The sequence below is a fragment of the Dipteris shenzhenensis genome, chromosome 7 (assembly GCF_047967505.1).
Source record: "Dipteris shenzhenensis isolate YYH24624 ecotype China chromosome 7, Dip_SZ_1.0, whole genome shotgun sequence".
NCBI classification, from domain to species: Eukaryota; Viridiplantae; Streptophyta; class Polypodiopsida; order Gleicheniales; family Dipteridaceae; genus Dipteris; species Dipteris shenzhenensis.
The window spans coordinates 28,054,820-28,079,073 of record NC_141602.1 but is presented as its reverse complement, the minus strand read 5'-3'; the positions used below and the strand labels follow the sequence as shown (position 1 = coordinate 28,079,073).

The 24,254-nt window shown below is 38.3% G+C and overlaps 1 protein-coding gene across 1 annotated transcript; it reads right to left on the bottom strand.

Moving 5' to 3' along the window:
- Nucleotides 1–4,851: 4,851 nt before the first annotated feature.
- Nucleotides 4,852–5,901, bottom strand: LOC147900186 (uncharacterized). The gene is made up of 2 exons (XM_087376597.1): nt 5,152–5,901; nt 4,852–4,905 (listed from the first exon to the last, which is right to left on the bottom strand). The coding sequence occupies exon 1, from the start codon at nt 5,899–5,901 to the stop codon at nt 5,170–5,172; it is 732 nt and encodes a 243-aa protein (XP_087232723.1). The 3' UTR covers nt 4,852–4,905; nt 5,152–5,169.
- Between the last annotated feature and the right edge of the window lie 18,353 nt (nt 5,902–24,254).

Below are 24,254 nucleotides of genomic sequence, written 5' to 3'. Positions count from 1 at the left end.
TTTTATTGATGAAAAATTTACAAATAAGGGATTTTAAAAATAGGCCCTGAACGCATGTGATATAGAGGGTTTATACATAGTGACCCCCCCGAGTTTTCTCCATACACCAAGTAGCTTTGTGATAAATACCTCCACCTTCCCAAAACAACCCCTAGCTCTCAAGTATCCTGACTACCTCCCTTCTCCTATATATTAAGCCCTGCCACAGAGTCCCACCCATAGTCTTCTTTGCCCACTATCCCCTCCTAGTACCCTTTGTGGCACGTCCCCTTACACCTTGCTATTGTCTCGGGTGGCATGCCACACTCAGTGCATTGGCCGCGTAGACCTTCCAGTGAAGTTCTGCTCCCCAGCCGCCCCTATGCCTTGCAGTCTCCTCTCCATGGCTCATACCTCCTTTTGCATCATGCCCGTACTTCTTCTCTATCAGCCATGCGTAATGGACTCACAGACTTCCATTAAACCCCCTGCTGTCCCGTCTGTTGAACTCTTTGCATAGTCTACACGACTAAACCCCCCTTGCCGGTTTTGGGATTCTTGATCATGTCCCGTCAACCCGCTACCCAATCTTTATCACGTCTAATTCTTGCACGCCTCCTCCAAATGATGGACTTGCAGGTCCCTATGTTTTAAATGTATTTTCCATTGCATGATATCAACCCCCCCCTTCATTCTTTCCTTTTCCTCCTTTTAATTCCGTAACCATGCCCCCCCCCCCTCCTCCTCTCTCCTTATCTCTCCCTCCTCTCTATTCATACATTCTCTCCCCTCTCCCCCCTCCTTTATATGTATATCTCTTCCTAATTTTTTTGTTCCTTTTCCCTCCTTTCCTTTTTTCCTCCCTCTTCTCTATCTATATCATTTACCCTTTATTGTCCCTTTACTTTTCCCTTTTCATTTCCCCTTCTAATCCCCCCCCCCCCCTCCTTTTTTAATTCTTCTTATATTCCCCCCCCCCCTTCCTTTATTACCCTTCCATCTCTATCTTGTCTATAGCTTTTCACCTTTCTTAAAACCTTTGTGCTATCGCATTCCCTCCTATAGTCCTTTTTCCCTCTATGATCTTAAAACTACGTTCTCTTAATTATTCCACCAAGTTATCCCCCCTTCTTTACTTATAAAATTTCACCCTCTAAAATGCAAAACTCATTCATAGTTACTCCAATTTACTTGATTCTCCTAAATATTAATAACTCGCTGGATAGGTTTGTGGTTATGAGTTATTTTTATTGTGACCCTGATAACAAGGGAGGGATGTTTATGACACCTTCCTTCCCAACTAAGGTTTAAGTGGGTTCTCACCACGTCTTTCTTGTTGGATGGTGGAAGGTAGGTAGACTCCCCCTCTTCAATAAAAGTGATGCTTGCCAGGACTTATCCAAGCTCAACTTCTATAGAGTTTCCACAAAGTCATTTCTACAAAAGGGCCCATTGCTAATTTCCTTTATAAACAGGGATTCACCTACTTATACGAACTTTTTCGTTAATGCAATTAGTCCTATTTCATTGTCTAGCTTCATTCTTTTGTCTTTTCACTATGCAAAGGGGTGTTGTAAAATCTTACACACACACAAAGAACCCTTGAGGAACCCCTATTTCCCTTAGCACCACCATGAGATTGTTGTTTAATAGGGATTACAAATAGCTCTAGGCCAATGAGGAACTAATTTCTACAAATGGTTTTAATGGGGGTATATGGGATAGTGCACACATATGATTAGATCGGTGATATAATGAGAGGGAGTTTACTACGGTTAGCGTAGTGAGATTCATGGAACTAATTATGCATTTACACCTATTGCCGCGGAAGCTATTTCCAAGGATGATTATCTGGAATGGATATCTCGTGTACTTTGAAATTGTACTTGAGCCAAGCTTTAAGCTTTACTATATGTATTACAAATTTATTACGAAGAGATGTAGGCAGGGATTGGTTTGTAGAGAGACTTCAATGGTTAGAATTTGTTATAAGAAGTACTCATCACTGCTTGATGTGATGACATTAGGGAAGAAGATGGGGATCATGTATCACCCAATTTTATTGAAGAAGATGAATTAGAGCATCAAGTCCTAGGTAGATGTACAATAGATGATGATGATATAGGTGATCAATTGATTATACATCTAGAGATTGCCTTATTTGGTGCACTGGACTTTGCTCAAGACGAAGCCATTGATGTAAATCCTACTAATTGATTCTTTTGCCCCATCAACAAGGCTTTTTTATCTTTGCACCTTTCACTTTTATAGTGGCATTATGTACATTTATATATTGAATTCACCGTGAATACGTGAGTATTTTGATCTCAAACTTGGTGTACATGCTCTCATATTTTTTATCTTTCAAATGATAAAACTTGTAGCAAAAAATTATTATGGGCCTTATTGCAAAAAAGGTTATGTAATTCCATCGGTATGGAAATTTTTTACTGATACTCTAGTAAAAATTCTTCTGATAATGTTGGTATATATTGACACTCACTAGTATTGGTATATACCGACGCTCTTTAGTGTCGATATATACCTACACCAATACCAATAGAAAATCCGCCCTGCACGGTATCAATAGTTTTTGCACCCACACATGCTAAACATCAACAGGGAAATGTGAAGAAAGGACAAAGGTGTGGTAGTGCCAGAGCCACATCCTTCAAGAACCATGATGCACGGTGCCATAGTAGCAAGCTATGGAGTACACAGCCCCATGTGTCCAACATGGTGGCCTACACAGAAACATACATCATGCAAAAAGACCACTCACTTTGGGCCATTGAATTGGTAGAATGTGCCACTATGTCAATAGTCACCATGGGGGATTCACTAGTAGAAATAAGGAGACGTCACCTGCGTGCAATAAATATATGAAAATTCCCCTTATCTACCCCCTATTTACGAGACCTTACCTTATAAAATGTACCTTCCTTCCCTTATATAACCCCCCTCCCTTACACTCATGTGGTACCATACGATAAACCCTAGTGGACCCCTCGGGATAGTCACCACCTATAATGGTTACTATCACCCATCATGATTGTTGAAATGGGTCACTAGACAATCCTTATGGTATAGTTGATGTGGGCCATTGAAGTAAATAACATATGCCATTGTGGTGGCAGTCATCACTTGCAATAGTTGACGTGGCCACCCCAATAGATGTTGGACATGTGTTATAGGATTGATTCCAGCCATCGTGGTAGTCAATTTGACTATTTTGAGCTTGCATAATGCCAAATGTCCTCTACCAAGGATCCCAATTATGGCTTCATGTAGCACACCTACACAATGCGATGTGCTATGTATCAAAATTAGCATGATGATATTAATAGAATAACTATAGCTTCCATGTAGCATAATCAATTCAATAGCACCAGTAGTATTTTGCAGTGAAAGAGTATGTATAGAGATGGTAGTTGGTAAAAGATCAAGGCAGCTTAAAATTTGTGGTCATCCAATGTGATAATCATCACACCGCTAAAAGATCTGATGAGAAGGCGATTGTTACACATCAATTTGGTGATCCAATCCACTAGCACTTGTCATGATGCACCCCCAAACAGTTTTGTGAATGGCCACACCTGATTATGCTATGCTTTGATCCCTTCATGTAAAATATAGATACGAATCAAAATACTTTGATTGCATCATAAGTACTTGTTATCATTGTTTTTGTTGGAGAGTGTAATAGCTATGGGTTGTTTTGATCTTTGTTCTAAAGATTGAGCCTTTTTTTAAGAATATTCAATAAGAGAGTTTGAGTGCTATATATAAACAATATGCTCTAAGCAGAGCTTAGACTTTGGTCTGGTTTTGTTTTGAATTATGGTTTATAGTATTTGGTATTCCTCTATTGTTTGTTATATGCATATTTCTATTTCCTTTTAAGTTGGGTTAGACTAATTGTTATGCTGATGTGATCTTTCGCAAATGATTTTAGCCTTCCATTATTATTTTTATATCATTGATCAAAGTGTGGGCAAGTGTAGGTATGCAACATGCATGATTTGCATGGGGATTGAATGGAAAAATCATAGAATATATGGCACCTTTGGACACGTGATCAAAATAGGACGTACCATGAAATTTTGTCTGAAGCAATAATGAGAAATATTGCCCAAAAGCTCAACAAATGTTCTAATCAACAATGACTCACATATTTTGTCTAAGGAAACATTGAGTAAGAATTTTCTTTTATAAGGTACAAAAAGAGGGGAATGGGATGGTACATCATGAAGAAATGGATGGACTCAGTGCTTTCACTTGCACAGTACAAGAAAAGAACTCATACGTGATCATTGACTCTTAAGAGAATCTTTCAAAATAGATAAGCTTTTTGTTTCTCTCAATTATCAAATATATGTCTTTGTTCTTTGTAAAGCATCATATTTGGAATGAGGGATCTTTTATGGAGGTCAAAAGCTTTAATGTAGTTGATTTGGGCCAAATGTAGCACGTGGTGTAATTCAATTTTCTTCTAGCTGTGATTGTAGCTCAATTGGTTTGTCTAGTTTGATATAGATGCTAATTTCCCTTCCTTGAATTGATGTTTGCAATAAAAGCAAATTCTAGTACCAAGGACTTCTAGAGAGGAGCCACCAGGTAACTCCTCAACATGGGGGAGTCGAGAAGTGTTCGTAATATGGCTCATGGCCAGAGGCCACTCGTCACATTCAGAGTACTTTCCTCCGTGGAAACTGTGGAAACAGAGTATGCGCGTAATGGTAGAATAGTTGTATTGATGGGTTGATTCGATTACATCTTGTAGGAGCACGAAGGTGACGGTTACATAAGGCCTTGAAGTAGTCACATAAGGCCTTGAAGTAGCAATACAAACAACAAATACAAAGGCATAGTCTGCTCATGACGTGAAGGCCTTATGGAACTGCAATGGCAAGGATTGTGGAACGTCTGCATGGTAAGAACTACATACTGCGTTTAGCAAGTAGCTGATCAAGGAAGCGTTTGCCAACATCAACAGCTCTGCAATGGAAACAAACTCTCACGAACGTTGTAATTAATTACACAGCTAATATGCTCTCCAAAGCAAATTAGAAATACAGAACAGCAAATGCAAAGACGTGGAGACGTTATGTCGAACTGCATATTGGCGAGGACTTGCAAAGACTTTGAAACTCCATGGCAAAGACTACGTACCGTTTTTGAGAAAGCAGCTCAAGGAAGGGCTTGTTGCCTCGAAGCTTTACCTCCAGGTCCTCCTTGACCTCCAGGCGCTAGCCCTCCAGGTCCTTCTCCACCTCCAGTTCCTCCTTGTCCGAAGCCTCCAGCTCCCGGTCCTCCTTGACCTCCAGGGCGCACCTGCCCTCCAGGCCCTCCTCCACCTCCTGGTCCTACTCCACCTCCTGGTCCTCCTGGTCCTACACCTCCTCCTGGTCCTAAACCTCCTCCTGGTCCTCCTGATCCTACACCTCCTCCTGGTCCTCCTCCACCTCCTTGACCTCGCCCTCCAGGTCCTCCCAGACCTCCAGGTCCTACAGCTCCTCCTGGTCCTCCTTGAACTAGAGGCCCCTCACCTCCCGGTCCTCCCTGATTTCCAGGCCCTCCTTGACCTGCCGTTCCCTGACCTCCAGGTCCGAAGATTCCCCCTCCCGGTCCTCCTTGACCCCCTGGCCCCTCACCTCCAGGCCCTCCCTGTCCAAAGGCTCCACCTCCCGCTACACCTTGATCAGCAGGCCCCCCCTCACCTCCAGGCCCTCCCTGTCCAAAGGCTCCACCTCCCGCTACACCTTGATCTCCAGGCCCCCCCTGACCTCCAGGCCCTACTTGAGCTCCCGGTCCTCCCTGACCTCCGGGGCCTCCACCTTGAGCCTCCGCTCCCCATGAGCTGACGGCGATCAGCAACAATAGCAGAATACTAGCCAGAAAAAGCATGCTCTTTGGAGCCATGATTCGTGAGAAGCTCACAACAAACTCAATCCCGGAATGGGTTGGATGGCGGAGGTCGATGGCTCGAATTTATAAGTTCGGCGATGCGTATATTCTTAACGGTGATGCACATCTATTGGTAATTTTTGTTTTCCGGGACGCACATGTCGGTAGAGGCCGAGAGTCACGTCACAGAGACGAGCATCCACTATCCAGCAGGGTGGACAGTGCCAAGTTCCGACCCTCTTAACGAAGGGACGTCCGGCATAAAGGTTGAACCATCACCTCTGCTGAATTGGGCCTCTGAGCGATATTAACGTCGTCAAGGTCCTTTGTCGATCCCTGTTAAAGATTGGCTGTTCTATCAGAGGCCCCTGTCTTGCAGAAGATGCATCAATGGTAATATCACGTATCTCTTGTTCTTCACACTCAACGTCCGAAAAATGTGAGGTGTTTGTTGCCTCTAGAGCTTGTGTAGCTGGTGGAGTCAGTCCCTCGTATCATCATTTATTAAAAGATGCATCAATAGGAGCATCATGTATCTCGTGCTCTTCAAACTCAGCGTCCGAACAAATGTGAGGTTTTTGTTGCAGTTTACAGCTTGTGTCGGTGGAGTCAGTCAATCGTAACGTCATGTATTTCCTCATAACTAATTACGTACGTGCATGCAAGTTTGTAAGAATCGTTTTTTTTTAATAATTTAGCAATACCGGCTTCTAGAAAGGAAGGAAACCACTGTATACGGAACGGTATCTCCAATATGCATATGTTCACAGCTCCGAATGTGATTTACATAATTCTGATGATTCTTCGAATTGCAGCTTCATGTCATGGCAATTTAGGTTTTCTCCATTGCAGCTTCACGTCATGGCAATTTAGGTTTTCTCCAAGATTATTAACGTGGCCGTTTATCTCACAATTCCTATATTTAAACTGTGTCAAGTATGAACATTTTTGATATACTGTATTACTCTATTTAGTCATATTGAGTAGAGCTTATTGTTATTCAAGTGTGTAGCTTGCATATGTAAATGGCAAACCGATATCACCTTACTAATGACCTTCCTAACTAGATGTGTGGCCGGCAAGGCTGATCTAGATCATCATGGCTTTTTATTATGGTTCTTTGTCTGAATGGTGTATATGCTTAAGATTCAATAGTTAGTTTGATATGCCATGGCGCATATGCTTAAGGTTCAATAGTCTATTATGAGTTGTGTATCTTATAATAGTTTCTTAACTTCTTTTGTGAGTTTAATGATTTATTATTTATACTATATATTCAGTCTCTTTAATCTTGTGTGTATGCTTGTTCGTTATTTTTGTGTTTTTCGTATTTTATGACTTGTGTTTCTTGTGATTTGATTTCAATGGTTAATTAGGTGCTTCATTGTTTAAATAATTTCTCTTTCTGAAATGGTGATTGTTGCATGTTTTAAATCAATTTCCAATTATCCATAATGGTACCCAGGCCTTACTAGAAGATAGAAGATCAAGCTTTAGATGTTCATTTGTAAGCTTTCCTTGCAATATATCATAGGTTTGATAGAGGTAGAGATTCATAATGTTATATCTATGCCACAACTCCTAGAGGAAATGCAAGGCCAAATTTGTAAAACGGTTTGTATAAACTTTCAAAAATATAGTGGGGTGCAAAGGTCCTAATTATGGGATACCATTTACACATTTTATTCTCATTTATTAGGGATGTAAAAAGTTGATTCCATGTATTAATTTACTTTGAACCCTTTACTTTTCCTATCAATAAAGTAGCAATGCTTTATATGTGGTTAGAGTGGATTCCAATTGACATTAGAAATAATGTGAATGACATGCTCAAAAGAGCATGTTCATGGACATCGGTAAAAAGCACCTTTGCTTAACACATTTTGTCTCTATGTCTCTTGCTATTTCAACATTACAAAAAATGAGTTCTTGATTTCAAATTTTGAAAAAAGAAAGAAAAGAACTAAAAAAATTGTTAGCTTAATAGTTACAATCCATGTGTGAGTTCTTTCTTTCATATGTGCAAAAGAAGACTAGCAAATTCCCAGTTGTTATGACCTATGTCTTCTCTTCCTATGCAAATGCTCTCAGTCTCCCTCATGGTCTCCCTTGATCTCTCATAGACATAAAGGTACAACCTCTATGCCCCCCTCCTAGCTAATGCATCCTTAGGATTCATTTCTTCTCTTTATATGCAAACTCTCTCAGTCTCCCTCATGCTCTCCCTCGCTCTCTCATGGAAGAAAAAGGTAGTCTCTTTGTGTGTCCCTCCTAGCCTATGCATCGTTAGGATTCATAGGCCAATCAAATCCTTCTCATTAAAATCCATAATCAACTATCCCATTATGGTCCATGTATTGCACCAAACTCATGTTTTTCTTAGGTATTTGTCAAAAAAGATCGTCACTTTTCATAAGTCAACGAGTTAGCTCCCTCTTAATTCTCACTTCTCTATAGAAGTATTGCTTTTTGCTCCATCATCATGTGGACAAATTCAACTATATTCATAAATAAGGAGTGAATAAGTCACTCTATCTCTTCCTCTCTAACACATTTCTCCACAGGTAATAGAAATGAGCATCAACACTCATGGAGGAATTGTGAGACTTGACTACAAATTCATGATTGTGTTTGATTGTTCAAAGCATTACTAAATTTTGGATTTTGCTCAACTATAGGTTTGTAGATTTATCGGACAATTTCATTTGAAATAAAGCAAGGACTAGGAAGACATGCAATGATGCAATACATAGGACATCTTATTAAGAAGGAATAGAGAGCAACAAGCATGGGAGAGGGAGGTACGTTAGTGTACATGCCATTCATGAAGAGAAGAAGCCAAGACTTGCTTCTGATACTGTGGAATTCTCTAATGATAGGACAACTTGTAACATGCGTATAAGACTCAAGCATAAGATTCTTAATGCAATCCTTTAACATCCTCAAGTGCAAGGATTTTAAAACACATCATTAAGAGAAGAAGTCGGAGCTTGGGGGGTTCCCCTCACAAAAATGTAGTGTACCACATGCATTCAAAAGGAGTTATTGTTTGTATAAGAATTGATCTCATTAAGAACGTATTAAGTTTTAGGTCAGCAAAGCAAGAATTCTAGCCCTTGGTAGTCCATCATCAAAACCACTTGATCCATTGTAGCCTCTTCAAACCTACAAATAAAATAAACAAAGAAAATAAAACTTTTGTTGCATTTCTCATATCAATGTATAGTCTAGTTGTAGACTAGCACATCCTTAGAGAAGATCAATATCCAACGATCTAGGGAGCCATTGCGTGACTAATTTTTCCACTTGGATCTACCAACAATTTACACATTCATACATTTGATACCACCTCAATAGTTTTTCTAGCATACAATTCATCATGTTACGGATTCACTTGCAAAGTGATCTCTTTGGGATTCATGATATTTGCACATATTTACACTACAAAGGCCACCCTTGTGAAGTCACATTGTTGACTATTTTTTGGCATTAGTTCTTGCACATACATCAGCATTGTACAAATTCATAGCTATTCTTGACACATTTTTATCAATATCTCATTATAGATTTGATCTTTGGCATCTAATTATTCCATCATGGTTGACAACTCTTCTCATATCTATGCAAGTTCAATTATGGTTTACAAAATTTGGGAATATTATGACTGAGTATTACAAAATTGAGCAGGTTGAGCATAATCCCTATAGAGGCATCTCACCCAATTCAATGAAAATCATAGAATTGAAGCTTAACTTGATGCAAAACATAGAATGAAAGATTCAACTTGATGTAAAACATCAAATTGAAGCTTTAACTTGATGTTCGCCTTTTCAAGATGATGTACCTGAAGAACAACATGACCAACCTTTGGATGTTTAAGTTTGACTAATCAAATATTTGATATAGTTAGTTTTTTGAAGTTGTGATTGTAATAAACATGTTTTGAGCATTTACTATTGATTGTAATGTCTCAAAGTAGCTTTATAGTATGCTACTTTTATATGGAACTCTTTTTCTTCATGCTTTAACTCTTTCAAAAGTGCAATTTTAAGTGCTTTAAATATCCATGTAAACTATTAGTATATTTTAGTTCAAAAAAATTTATTGCATCATGTGAAAACTTGCAAACATTGTTTTGCTACATGGTAGTTTATACATAATAATTTATCATCATGTTTTTAAAATCAAAAGTAGCTAGCTTGTGTCACAGTGCAATTTATTTTTGTATTGAATACTGGTGTGACATAAGGAGAGTCAAGTATACTTACCATGAATTCAATGAGATAGATATACAACTTCATGTTATAAGTTCCATGTTGTTAATGGATACTTTAGTTTTGCTTCTTATGTTTTAGATTTTGCTTCTTATCTTGTAAAAGTGCAAAATTTCTGGGTAATTGTAAATGTTGCCCAAAGCATTTGCAATATGTTGCATATCTCTTCTATGTCAAGAGAAGTATCTTGTTTGTGTCTTGACCATGAATTAGCCAAGGCATCCTTGATGTAACAAACAATGTAATATTTAGTAATTCTAAATTTTAACAAACTTAAATAGCAAATATAAGTTATGATGTATATAATAGTTTCATTTCTTATCTTTTAGAGTATGGAACGAAAATTTGAATTGCTAAACTTATCTTATGATCTTAATGATTTCAAGCACAATCATTTCATAAATTTAATAAAGTTGAGGCATCATATGTGCATGTAAAAGCAATAATGCCAGTTAAATTCAAATTGCAAGAAATTTAGAGATAAATTATGTGTATGTACAAGCACTAGAGCCAATTCAATAAAAGGATTGATAATGTTTCATCTGCTCATATGTTCTAATATCTTTTAGTTTATTGAATTACATACTTTTTCATTATAATTTATTTGCATCCCAAATGAGAAGTTTGAGTGTCTAGTTTTAGTCAATATTATATATTATGTAATAAATTTTTTCAAGAACCTAAAATACTGTATATTTTAGCCTTTTGATAAATTGCTACTATAAATTTTATGCACATTTTAGGGAGAAAGGATGAGAGTTGGTCCTTCACTGATTTAATTAAGGCTGAGTTGCTGCTACTGCGGAAGAAAGGTTGCTACAAGAACTGAGTTGTTGCTCCACGAAGATTGATGTGCTGTGAGTTTGCTACGAATAGATTGTTATCCTAAACACCAAAGGCAGCTATGCAAAGCTGCTTATGTTACTGCATCATTTGTTGACAGTCCAACAAAGGTGAGCACCACAGCAACGCCTGGTGTTCTAGTCTGGGGCAGATGCTTAGCATACTTGGAAGTTGGAGCTTTCAAGCTCCATCAAGGACATATAGCGGCCTCCCAGTCTTGACTAAAGTAGTAAGCACCTCGCTTTGCTTGCAGCTGCTAGCTCCCCATCAGGAACTTAGTCTCTTCAACAATGACATGAGCTCCTTGGATTGGGTGCAGTCTTTGAGATTGTTCTGTTGTGATTTGTTGACGGGGTCACAGGCATCCCGACTACTTTTATCTTCTACGATGACTTCCAAAACAACGAATTGCAGCTCTATTTCCCTCGTCTCTGGCTACCTGCTCATCTCCTCCCAGCGACCTCTTCAAACAATGCCAACGGGCTCCAATGCTCCTACAATAGCAGGGCAGCTCATGGCCAGTTTCTTCCATCAATGAAATGAAACATCTGCCTATGCTCATGCAGACCCACAACTAATGGCGCCTTGGGCGATGCTGCAGGTGCACCCAAATCCGATGCTCCTTTGCCGGTAGCAACACACAGTTCATCGACTGGTGAAGAGGTGACTGTGCATGGTAGAAATTTGTAGCTCTGAGGCCACACAACGATTGGTAAACCTCCCCTGGTATACTGTTCAACAACAAACCCACTTCACCAAGCGGCTCCCAACCTAAACAGCTTCGTCAGAAACCCACTTTAGGAAGCAGCTCCTGGCCTGAACAGCTGTGCCTCGCCATAGCTCTAGCACACAGGCGACCAACCACCTTCAAGAAAAGCCTTCGCAAAGCTCCTTCACGTCGCACCCTCGCTTCCGACCTTATGCGCCTCAGCTAAGAAGAATACCTTACCTTAGAAATCTAAGGTTATTAGAAAATTAACACGTGGAAAAGATAACAACTAACCATGGTTCAAGTATTAACCTTGGTTGACTATGCACGATTAAGTTACCTCACCCTCTGCCACATCATTCGGGTGACACGTGTCAGGATTAGATCTGACCATGGTTAAGTTTTTCTTAAACTTGGGTAAATTCAGTTTAGTCAGAAGATTGCTAGGTGGCATAGAGCCCCTTGCCAAGCACAGTCCTACAAGCAGCATATGAACACTTGTGCCACATCATCAAGGCCCCCTCTTCTTCACGCAAACTTCGACAAGGCATAACTTGCAATCCAGGAGGAATTTGCACAAGCTCCAAAAAGGAAAAGTGATCGTCTTTTTGAGCTCTACGTGCTTGTCAAATCAAAATCATTGTTAGCAATTAGACACTACCAATATTGAAAGAAATCAATTGGTAAGACCTTTGCAACAAATGACAAATCAAAGCATGAATGCACACATCATTGTCATAAGCATGCCAAAAGCACAAGTGCATGAGATGACCATAGCATAGAGCATGGCATCCACACATAAAGCATTAAGGCACATGGAAGAACAAAGCATCATGCATCAAGCTATGTCAAGAGAAGAAGCGAACGCCATCGACATCAAGCATTGAGAAGCAACATCCTTTCCACCTACAGCCCATATGCTTGTAATCAAACCTGACCACCTGAGAGTAGCTATGAAAGCACCCAGGGGAGGTATTGACATGTAAAAGCCACACTTGACCACCTCAAGTAGCAATGCATGCACTAAGGGGAGGTGATGGAATGTAACTCAAATCTGACCACCTTGCAGTAGCCAAAGGATCATGGCACCAAGGGGAGGTGTTGAGAGATATGGTGCCATGAGCACATAGATTAAAGGGCAAAGGTATGTGATAAGGAATGTATTAAAGTAGCCACCCTAAGATGTGGACTACATGATGTGGAGATGTGGATTGAGGATATCCATAAGGAGAGATGTGGATGAGAGGATCCCACATGGTTTGACTATTCTAAAGGCTCTCTCTATATAAGAGGCCTATCATATATTGTTGTATACACATTGCAAGAGATATAGATTTGCTATCTCCCTCTCATGTCTTATTCAGTGTGCTTTGAGCCTCCTTAGTTCTTCCGCTAATCTTGTGTGCACTAGGCTTAGTGGCGATCATATATTGGATCTTTCTCAAGTACCATGTTTAGTCAATGGCATGCATGTTAATACCTTTGTTCTTAAAGAATCTAGACTTAGCATCAAGACATTATAGCATTAAATACATGGAGTAACAAAATTCGATAGATGCTTTAATTTCGGCCATCACTTACTTTAATTCATCCTTTGCTCTTCCTTGACTATTACTAATAAAGGAATAAAACTCATCATGGGGGCCTATTCTGTTAGCCATTTTACTATACACTTGATATGTCATGTCTATGGTCACCAACTAGGCAATGTGAGAAATAGGGACACCTTGTTACTTCAAATAATGTAAAGCATGGATTTTTCTTGTTGTGTTGATTTTATTAGTGGGTATATTGTTTTATCCATTGGACTCTTTTCTTTTCCAATACATTTTAAAGTTAGTCTCCCAAGCCATTCTTCAATCACAAGGAAGTCTTGTTAACAAAGCAGCATGAGTTCAACAAGATTTTGCCATGATACTATGCCTAAGGCTAACAAACACATGTATTTTTTCAATGTCTATCTTCCCCCAATATGCTATATTTAGCATCGCAAGATTAAAACTAAAAAGAGCTTAATTAAAAAGTTGCAAAAGATGATACTCCAAGAATCTTTATAAACCCATGTTGCATCTCAAGAGGAGATCTTATCCAAGAAGATAACAACTTAAAATACTTATTGCAGCTAGAAGATTATTGATGGTCTTCAGGATATCCAAAAAACAGACCAACTAACACAAATCAAATCATTGTATAGCATCTCCAAATCCTAAAATACCCTCCTATAGACCTAGATAGAGAAACCAACACAGTTTACAAAAGTAGGCTCAAAGCCATCATGGTAGGCAGAAGTAGGAAACCTCAAAAGGGAGCTAATAGGTTGAAGGCATCTTCAAGGGGTCCAGCTGTGATTCCCTCAATCTTTGCAAATCCTTGTACAACACCTTAATCTCTTCCCTAGGTCTTATAATCCTTCCAAATGACTCCCTCCTCTCCAACTTCACCTCCTCTAAGACACCTTCATTTGGCATACCAAATTGCTATGCAACGTATATCAAGGCATCATCTTGCTTATCTGCATAACCCCCAACTTCCTAGCTTGTCAAGATATCTAACAGCTTGGTGTGATAGTCAAGAGACCAACTATAGCTCCATTCAAATCCATGTTTACACACTTTCTCGAAAGAGTGGAGAAGTGCACAACATGATCATTTACGTCCAACTTCCTCACCATCGGTTCACTCAACACACTTTCTTCAAGAGACAAAGAGATATAGCCCCTACCCTCCGCATAGATTTTGAAGATCACTTCTTTAACATCTTCCAAGATCTCAAAGGACTTTACCTCATAATCCTTGGGACAATGGATCATTATATCAAGCCATCACTTGTCTTCCCACCTATCATCATCTTGCTCTCCATACTAGAGAGAAAAAACAACTAAGTTATCTAAAAAAATATCAAACATGCAGTACGTCTTGTTTTCAACAGATCCCAATCCTAGCCATTGTAGTGGAATTAGTTTTTAATCTCTCTCTCTCTCTTGATGACAATATGGTTTTCATCTCTCTCTCTTGGAGGGAAATATACAATCTGGCCTGTGTTGTGCAACTCTTTCAAAGCTGCCTCAAACATTTCATCATCTATCACACATGGTTGAAACTCTTTTGCATACCTTTTCACAATAACAGAGAGTAGGATTGAACTAATGGCTTATGTGTGCCATATTTGCTAAAGATGCATGAATTGGTGGGAGGTTTTGGGACAATGATAGATGAAATATTGTGGCAGAACTTGGGAATCCTAGACTTTTGTTCCAGCAAAACTAAATCAAGAGAGGCTCTAGTTCTTCGATGATCAGGGCCAAATGGGAGTGCCTTGTGGCATCCATAATGAATACCTTTTGGTTATTGTGGCCAAAGTCGAACACACTCTTTATCAAAATTTATGCATAATCAATGGCTGTCCCCTGCATTCCCTCAATTGAGAGGTTAGAGTTGAAAATTTTGATCACCCCAATCACTTTAGTTTTGATGAGATCTCTAGCAAAATTGTGCACGACATGATGAATCTGAACCAATATTGTAGTTTAGCCTGGACGTCATCTTGATATTTGTAGACTACAAGGAACATGTCTTTGTTGCAGCCACTCACAAAGAAGTGATGAAAGATGTGGTATTCCCAAGGTCATCAACAAGTACAAGCTTTTGGTTTTCAAATGAGAGGATTTCGAGCTCTATACCTCAAGTAGAAGGTTCCTCTAGATTATAGGCAGACATCTTGTTGACACTTTGAGGAGTCCCAATCTTGTCCACCCTTTCATAGCCGCAGATGAACAGCCTCGCACTTTGCAGTTGCACCCAATCTTGCTCTAACAATCCACCCTTTTTGACCAAGTGGTTCCACTCTAGCCAAACTTGACAACGAGCCACAACATTATCATCTTCCCAAGGGAAGAGAAAGGTTGTGTAAGATGAGGAAGCAACATGAGCATCCACAATCTTGAAAGAATATTTTTCAGAACGAGAACATGCACTTCATAATGATTATCAATCGAGACATCATTGGGACCTCTATCAACAATGGTAAAATGGGCATGAAAAATCTCATTAAAACCACAATAAAGCATGGAATAAGGAGCCCTAGGAATAGTTCCTGATATCTTCCCTAGAAAGTCTAGAGAATAGCACCTGCACCACTTTGCACTCGAGAGTTAACAGTGTCTTTATCAAATTGTAACACAAATTGGGAGGGTTCAAATGTTCAGTCCAAGAGTTGATTACATAAGAACACCTGGCATGGATTATACCAATAGCTATATACTTTTTCTTTTTCAAGCCAAATTTCATGTGGCAAATCTTGCTTGAGAAAATTGGTACAGTTTATTTCACAAGTGTTACCAAAACATAGCACATAGATATAGGTGTATCTTATACCATTCACAAGAGTATTTGCCTCCTATAACAATGGTTGAAACAAAAAAAGGTTGTTGGATATCTTTCTACAACAAGTTGAGAGTACATTGTGCACCACAAGGCACCCATGTCAATGAGGGATATTTTGCCATGATCAACTCACCTATTGTTTTATAATTTGCTACTTTATTTGTTAATACTATAGTAACATTCGTGTTTTCACCAATCATGGTGATTGCTCTCTCATATATTTTAACAATGTAAAGCACATTTTTCTCTTTTAGGGAAGTATAAATACTCTCAAAAAACATGGTTCCCTAAGCATAATACATATTAAATTTATCAAGGATCTAAATCAAGAGTACAACCAAGGATTCTTTTTTTAAGACATTCACTAAAGTTCTATCTTTTTGGCATTGTGAAGATGAGCAATCCACATTTTGTTATAATTTGGTAATATAAAACTTGATCTAGCACATGAGTTTAAAGCATGGTGAAAGATTTCATCACTAATGACATTAAAGGGTTATGCCACTTTGTTCAAATTCTTGAGTCCATCTTAAGTGCTATTTATGCACTTGTTTTCGTCTTATAAATAAGATTCTCATGGCATTCATCCACAAACTGTGACTCATCTTGTAGCATTTCTTCATTCTTAGCATGTGCTTGTTTACATCTTGTATTGATAGGATCCCTTAACTCAACATTTTTATCCACCTCAATGCAATCAGCCATCAATCATTAATAAATAAGGATCTACCATCCTTCTCACTTTTTGCAAATACAACTTACAAAAAGTTATCACATCACTTGTAGGGGACATGGACAAGACTCAATGTTTGAGCCAAGTGATGACAAATATTGCTTTACTTGAGTAGCACCATCAATGAATTTTTAGCCACAATGGTTTCTGTCTACAAAAGAGATCAATACAGACACTTTTCTCAACTCTGTCACATATAAAAAAATCTTACCACACCATGCTTTCAACTTTGCAACATAGACATAAATGAGAAAATTTGTTACAATCTCAATAATGTCTACAATTGTAAGATTTATTAGGTATTTATTTTGTGTAAAACATTATTTTACATGCACAATTGAAAGAATAAAATATATTCATTCAAAAGTACAAGTGTAAGGATGCAAAGTTTTCAAAAGCATACAAATATTCATCCATTTCATACTTTATTTCACATAGTATTTATACACAAAAGAAATAATCTATAACTACAACACAAACACTTAGATTGTGATATTCACTCACAAAACAAAGAAACTCTCATTTATAAACTAATACATCACAAACAGCTAGACATAAACTCAAACAAAGAAAAACACAAATTCCATCTTATTTCATACCTTCAAGATTCCTCAAGCAATCTAAGAGGTCTTCCTTATTTGCTTTTGCTTCTTTGATCTCTTTTGCTTAGCTAGAAAGCCAATTGCAAGGTAGGCAAAATACCATATTCTATTGGGATATATACAGAAGCTTATCCTAACAAATAAAGCTATTTGTGTGAATAACTTATTTGTATGAGTACTTAATCATATGAGAAATTATTTGTATGAATACTGGATGGAATTTTGGAAAGCAATTGATGTGGCAAAATGATTTTTTTGCTTATTTTTTATCCTCCAACGAATCATTTTGGCTTGTTCACAAGATATTGTCTTTGTATTTAGCATGCCAAGTGATGCACAGTTGCACAACACCGATAGATACATAGAAGCCTTGAGTGAAGGATCATATATAGAAGCCTTGCAATCAATATTATTGTAATTTTTGAGATTATTTGAGACTATGTGCATCATGACTTTGGAGAGGGTAGAGGTGTGCTTGTGGGTATCGATAGAGTAGAGGATAGACACAAACTAGACAATATATTAGAGAGAAAATTGGAGTGTAGAGTCTTTGTAGAGCTCAAGATGCATGTTTTCAAATAGTCTAAAGCTTTAAAGCTTGACACAAACACCAAAGATCAAAGGTTCAAGCTATTGCAGATAGTCTGTCTCTACTACAAAGTCATGGTTGGGTAATTGCATGAGTAGTTGATTTCATAAGTCCACTTTACCGTCTATGCCAAAGATACAAAATTTCAAATCTGGTCGAGGTGCCTCAACCCACCTAGCACCATCACAACAAGACAAAAGTTAGTGCTTTTCATACATGTTGTGGAAGCCAAGCTTCAATGCTGGTGCACAATTGTTATCCATGTCACTCTACTTAGATTAGCAATACTCAAATATTGGCATTATCAATTTTGGATAAATGTAAAAGCCCTAATCAAGAGGAGTATAGGGAAAATGTAATCCATTGAAAAACCCAATTAAGGGAAAAGTATAGGGAATTGGATTTCTATCCTAGATCCATTTTTAAAGCATAATAGAGATTTTGGCCTTTGTTTGGGGTGATGGGTGATTTTGGAGACTTATTTTGACAAAGTTTGTTTCAAAGCAATTTACCAAGGTATGAATTTAGGGGATTTTCTTTCTTACATCAATTGTGAGTTCAAGCCTTCTTCATGCATAGTTTTGTTCCTATGGAGTATTGTCATTAAAGATTTTGAATCACTCAAAATGCACTCAAAAAAATCTCGTCTCTCTTTTCTTTCTTGTTGAGAAAGTTTTTCTTTAAGCCTTCTTCTAGGTAAATTTTGAGAATAAAACTATTTGGCATATTTTTAATGTGTGGTTATAGTTGATATGGAGGATAAGCCATATTAAATCAATTCAATTTGTGATTAACAATGTAGTAATAATATGGATAATAAATATCTCCCTTATAATGAATTATAGATGGAAGGAGACGGATATACTAACATGATTAGACTCAAACTTGAAATTCAACAATTATAAGAAATTGTTACTTTATTAAATGAAAAACATCAACTCTAAGATATTCCTAGAAATACTTTTTTTGTCCCAAGGTTTTTGGAGGTGAAAAGAAGAAGCAATATGTCGATCATGTTGAGTCATCATAAGAATTCATGGACAAGTTAGTTCGACTTGTATAATTTCAATGACCAAAGGTGATTGACTAGCGTCTAGGGGTATTGGTTGCATGTCTTCAAGGTAAAAACTCTCATGTGGGATGAATTTCAAGCTATTTTTCATAAGTAATTCATTCAAGAAGAGGATGATTTTGGCCACTTTAACAAATTTCTAGCTTGCAAATAAAATATCAAGATTTGGATCATTACATCCAATAGTCTCATCATTTGAATATTGAATTTCATGATGCCACTTTTCTTATGATTTTCGAAATATGTTGGGTAAGAGGACTGCAACAAGACTATCATAATGAGTAAATATTTAGAAGTTTCAATCTTGTACTATGAGAAAACTGTGGCCACCCACAAGTGTATCAATTCCCCAACCAATAAAAATAATGGAGGTTTCAAGAAGAAGATATATTTTTCTCCACAACTATGAAAGAAAAGTTGAACTTTGGTTAAAGAGAGAATTGATCCAGTGAAGTTGGGCAAGGCATGCAAAGAAGTTGTATGTTTTGGGTGCATGTAACATGGCCATTTGAGAATGCAGGACTGTCCCATGAAGACTAGAAAAACCATGCAAATGATAGAAGTCATAAGTGATAGTAGGATAGGGAAGAGTGCTAAGTAGTAAGAAGAGAGACATAGGCTAGAACAAAACTTTTAGGTTGTTTCCTAAAAACTTCAAGGTGTTTACTACATATGGGCCTATTTTTGTCAAGCACTTAGGTTTTTTAAGGACTAAAAATAGACATATCATAGGAAAAAATAGTGGAGCATCAATAGTCTTTTTCTCATCAGTATTTTATTGTCAGTGTTAGCATTGATATATAGTTTGGTATTATCATCAATATATTCAACGAACTTTGATGAGGACACTGACGCCAATAAGTTATATACAAACTTTGAGACTCCCAAAAAATTTTAATAATTCCTAAAAAGATATTATTTGAAAGATAAAATTAGTGAGCACAAGTTTGTCTTGAAATATCTTCATATAATCATGATGAAATCAATAAATGAATGTCATTATGCAAATACAAGTTAATTGGCAAATCATCAAAATCCCCCTCAATGATAAATTGTTCAAGACATGGTATTACATAAAGAGTTTCATATTTAACCAAGTCCATCATTCCAAATAAGTGTATCTCTAGTTCTATCCCTAAATCTCAAATATAGTGAGGATCTATAGTAGATAAAACCAAATATTCTCATGGTTATGATCATGCTATAGAATACTAGAAGATGTACTACCTTAAAAGATAATGAATTGACAACTTGAATTCCTTATCTAAAAGTAGCTAATGGATCAACCAAAAGCATTGGCATCTCTATATCCACATGTCTATCTTCAAAATAAAATTTACTTTGGCCAGCAACATATTAAAATCATATAGATGGAAGACCACCTATAAGCAAAATGAAAATTCCATTATTAAATAATATTTGAGAGATTCTACAAAGCAAGGTCATGAGAGTGTAATTCATTTCTAGATAACGTATTATCAGTGGTAGTAGGCCTAAGATATCTAAGCCTTCTAGACTTTTGGCCTTTGTTTTATTTGATGATGGCCCTTCACCCTTGGAGGTTCCCCTTTAATCCATTTGGCTGGAATCCATTCAATCGGGCTATGGGATTTAAAGGTGAGGAGAGTTGTGGAGGCAAGAGCATGTGTTGGGCTAAGGCTTTGGATGAAAAACGTGAGCCTAGATTGTTTGGAAAGCTTATGTATGAGGGACCAGTGTGTTTAAGGTTCCTCAATGCATTTTCCTATTATTGTTAGCTCACTGCCACCTTCATACACCTCCTTACCATTATGAGATTCTCCTTTGGCATGGAATAATGGCCATTTAATGTTGCACTTTATGAAAATTCATGGACAGATTTGGTACTTGTCTCAATCATGATTTTGCATAATTTCATGATAATTATTTCCAATTTTTTGTGTGTAATTGTAACTATCCTTTGGGATTGCTTCTTGTAGTGAAGCAACTCTTTGCGAGTACCTCAATGAGTTCTATCCCAACAAGCTGTCCCTATGACTAAAACAATTTGATCTTCATTCCGTTGGTTTACAAGGTGATAGTCCCATTATCAAAGGACTTCTTGATTCCGAATGTCCCGACCCACATACTTAAAGGTCTTTCTTTATTGCTCCTATTAGGTCATTGTACAATGACATGAGCATCCCGTCTTTGAATGCTCTTTTGTTTAAATGTGAAAGTCATGCTATGCCTTTCTCCTCTACTAGATTATGCTTTGCATCTAAGCTTCCCTTACCTTAATTCATTGATCTTGTGGTCAATTTTTCCAATAATTTCTATAGGTATTCCTCTTGGCAATTTAGATATTGGATGGCCACCCTTAGACTTGGCACAAGGAATTCCACTAGTATAAATTTTTTAAGATCGAATGCTAACTGCATGCTTGATTGTAACTTTAAATGACATTCGATAGGCCCATAAGGCCATGTCAATATTGTGATTCCAATTGTTTTGTTTTTCATTCACCATATTGTGAGGAATCATTTTGAGAACTTTCTTTGTTGCTTTGGCTTGGCATTCACTCAAAGATAGTGTATTTTCAAATTTTTTGCTAAATTAGGAAATCCTTTGTCATGATCTCAATCACTGAATTGATGAATTGAATTTCTTGTTGGACATGATGTCAATGGGACACTAAAATATATAAATGATATTCTCACTCAAGAATTTTGTGGTGCTTGAAGCTATGTTATCTCTTAGGGCTTGTGCTTCTATTAGTTTGTTATTCATTTGTGTTGCATCTTTAGGAAATGTTTCCATAGAGAGATCATAATCTCTTTGTTCTTATCATCATACATTGACACCGCAAACACTCTGGGATCATAAACAATATATCATAATTTTAGAGAGTCAAAGTTGGTATGTGGCACATTTGAACTAATAATTCCATCCAAGGGTCCTTATTAAGAGTGCTCTCAACGGAAGCAAGAACGGAAGAAGGAGAGAGAGAGAGAGAGACAGAGAGCCACACAAGTTTGGTGGGTGCAGAACCACCCTAATCTTCTTTTTCATTCATTTATATGTGTGTTTGAGTATTGTACATAACTGGGGTTAAGGCACAGTGACCTTTAACCCCCACAACCTCCCACTTAAAGGACAATGTGCCTTTAAGAGAGAACAACTAGTGAGCATACTATCCAATGCCCATCAATACACGACAATACTCAAACCGCTGACTAGGTAGACTCTTCGTCAGCATATCTGCAGGGTTATCATCTGTATGAACCTTGACAAGCTCTATGCGCTTGTCCTCAAGTACCTCCCTGATGAAATGGTACCTAACCTCAATGTGTTTGGTCTTTGCATGAAAGACCGGATTCCATGCTAGCTGAATAGCACTCATGGAATCACTATGCAATGTCGGTACACCTGTATGAATCCCCAAATCTCCCACTAGCCGATCAAGCCATATAGCCTCCTTGCAACCCTTTGTGGCTGCAAAACATACTCAGCCTCTGTGGTAGACAAAGCAACGCACTTCTGTGCGCGAGACATCCACGACAGTGCACCACCTGCAAAGGTGAACACATAACCAGAAGTGGATCTCCTACTATCCACATGCCTTGCATAGTCTGAATCTGTGTACCCAAGTACACGCATGTCTCCTTTACCAAAGCAGATGCACATCTCCTTGGTACCCTTCATGTACCTCATGATGCACTTAACTGCCTCCCAATTCCTCTTTCCTGGATTAGCCATATACCTGCTAACAACTCCCACTGCAAATGCAATGTCTGGTCTAGTAGCTATCATAGCATACATAAGACTCCCAACTGCTGATGCATAAGGAACCTTAGCCATCATGGCCCTCTCCTCTTCTGATTTGGGACTATCTGTATGACTCAGTTTCACATATGGAGGCAATGGAGTACTCACTGCCTTCGCCCCCTCCATATTGAAACACTGCAATACTTTTGTAAGATACTCTTTTTGTGAAAGCCAAAGGAGTTTCCTACTCCGATCACGCGTGATGCGCATACCAAGAATATGACCTGCAAGTCCCAAATCCTTCATATTAAAGGCCTCATGCAACTTGGCCTTTAATGCATCTAGCTCATAAGTATTATTGCTAGCCAATAGCATATCATCCACATATAGTGCCAGGATTATCAGGCTATTATCCTTAGCCCTTTTAGTGTAGAGGCAGTGATCAATTTCACTCCTTCTAAAACCCTGGGACCGAATGAAAGCATCAAACTTCTGATACCATTCTCTAGGTGCTTGCTTAAGACCATAGAGACTCTTCTTCAGCTTGCAAACTAAATGCTCTTTGCCCTTTTCTTCAAAGCCTTCCGGCTACACCATGTAAATTTCCTCATGCAAATCCCCATGCAAGAAAGCTGTCTTGACATCCATCTGCATAAGCTCCATATCCTCTGCTGCCACTAGTCCAAGCATGCATCTAAGTGTGGTCATCTTCACAACTGGAGAGAATATCTCATCAAAGTCCACACCCTTCTCTTGCTTGAACCCTTTAGCAACCAAACGGGCCTTGTACCTAGGCACATCATCACCTGTGACCTTCATTTTGTAGACCCATTTACATGGCAATGCTTTCTTTCCATGTGGCAAAGAAACCAAGTCCCAAGTCTTATTCTTCATAAGTGAACTCATCTCTGATTGCATAGCATACTCCCACTTGCATTGATCCTCATGCATCATAGCCTCTTTGTAGCAAGAAGGCTCCTCGCAATCAATAAGCATCACATAGTCTACCCCTAGAACAAACCTATCAGGTGGTCTAGACACTCTAGATGATCTTCTCAAGGGCATTTCAGCTTGCTGTCCCACTTGCATATCAGCCACATTTGGCTCATCATTTCCACCAATAGATGATCCATCATCTACCCTTGATTGTATACCTGTGGGAGTACTTGGTTGTACCATTTCTTGCACATTTGGTGCATGGACAGCTTGCTGTCTATCAACATATACAGGTGGATTCACATCCTGGAAAGTGATTCTCCTCATTTCCACATCCCTCATGGGTGCCTTATGCATCTTCTTCTCATTGAAGACCACATCATGGCTGCGTATGATCTTCTTTGCTTCTGGATCCCAGAGACGATAGCCCATCTCTCCACTTTCACCATAACCCAGAAAGATGCATTTCCTAGACTTAGGATCTAGCTTCTTTCGAAGCTCT

What these genes read in the sequence shown, in the direction of transcription:
- LOC147900186 (XM_087376597.1), bottom strand. Translation starts at nt 5,901, where the DNA reads ATGGCTCCAAAGAGCATGCTTTTTCTGGCTAGTATTCTGCTATTGTTG.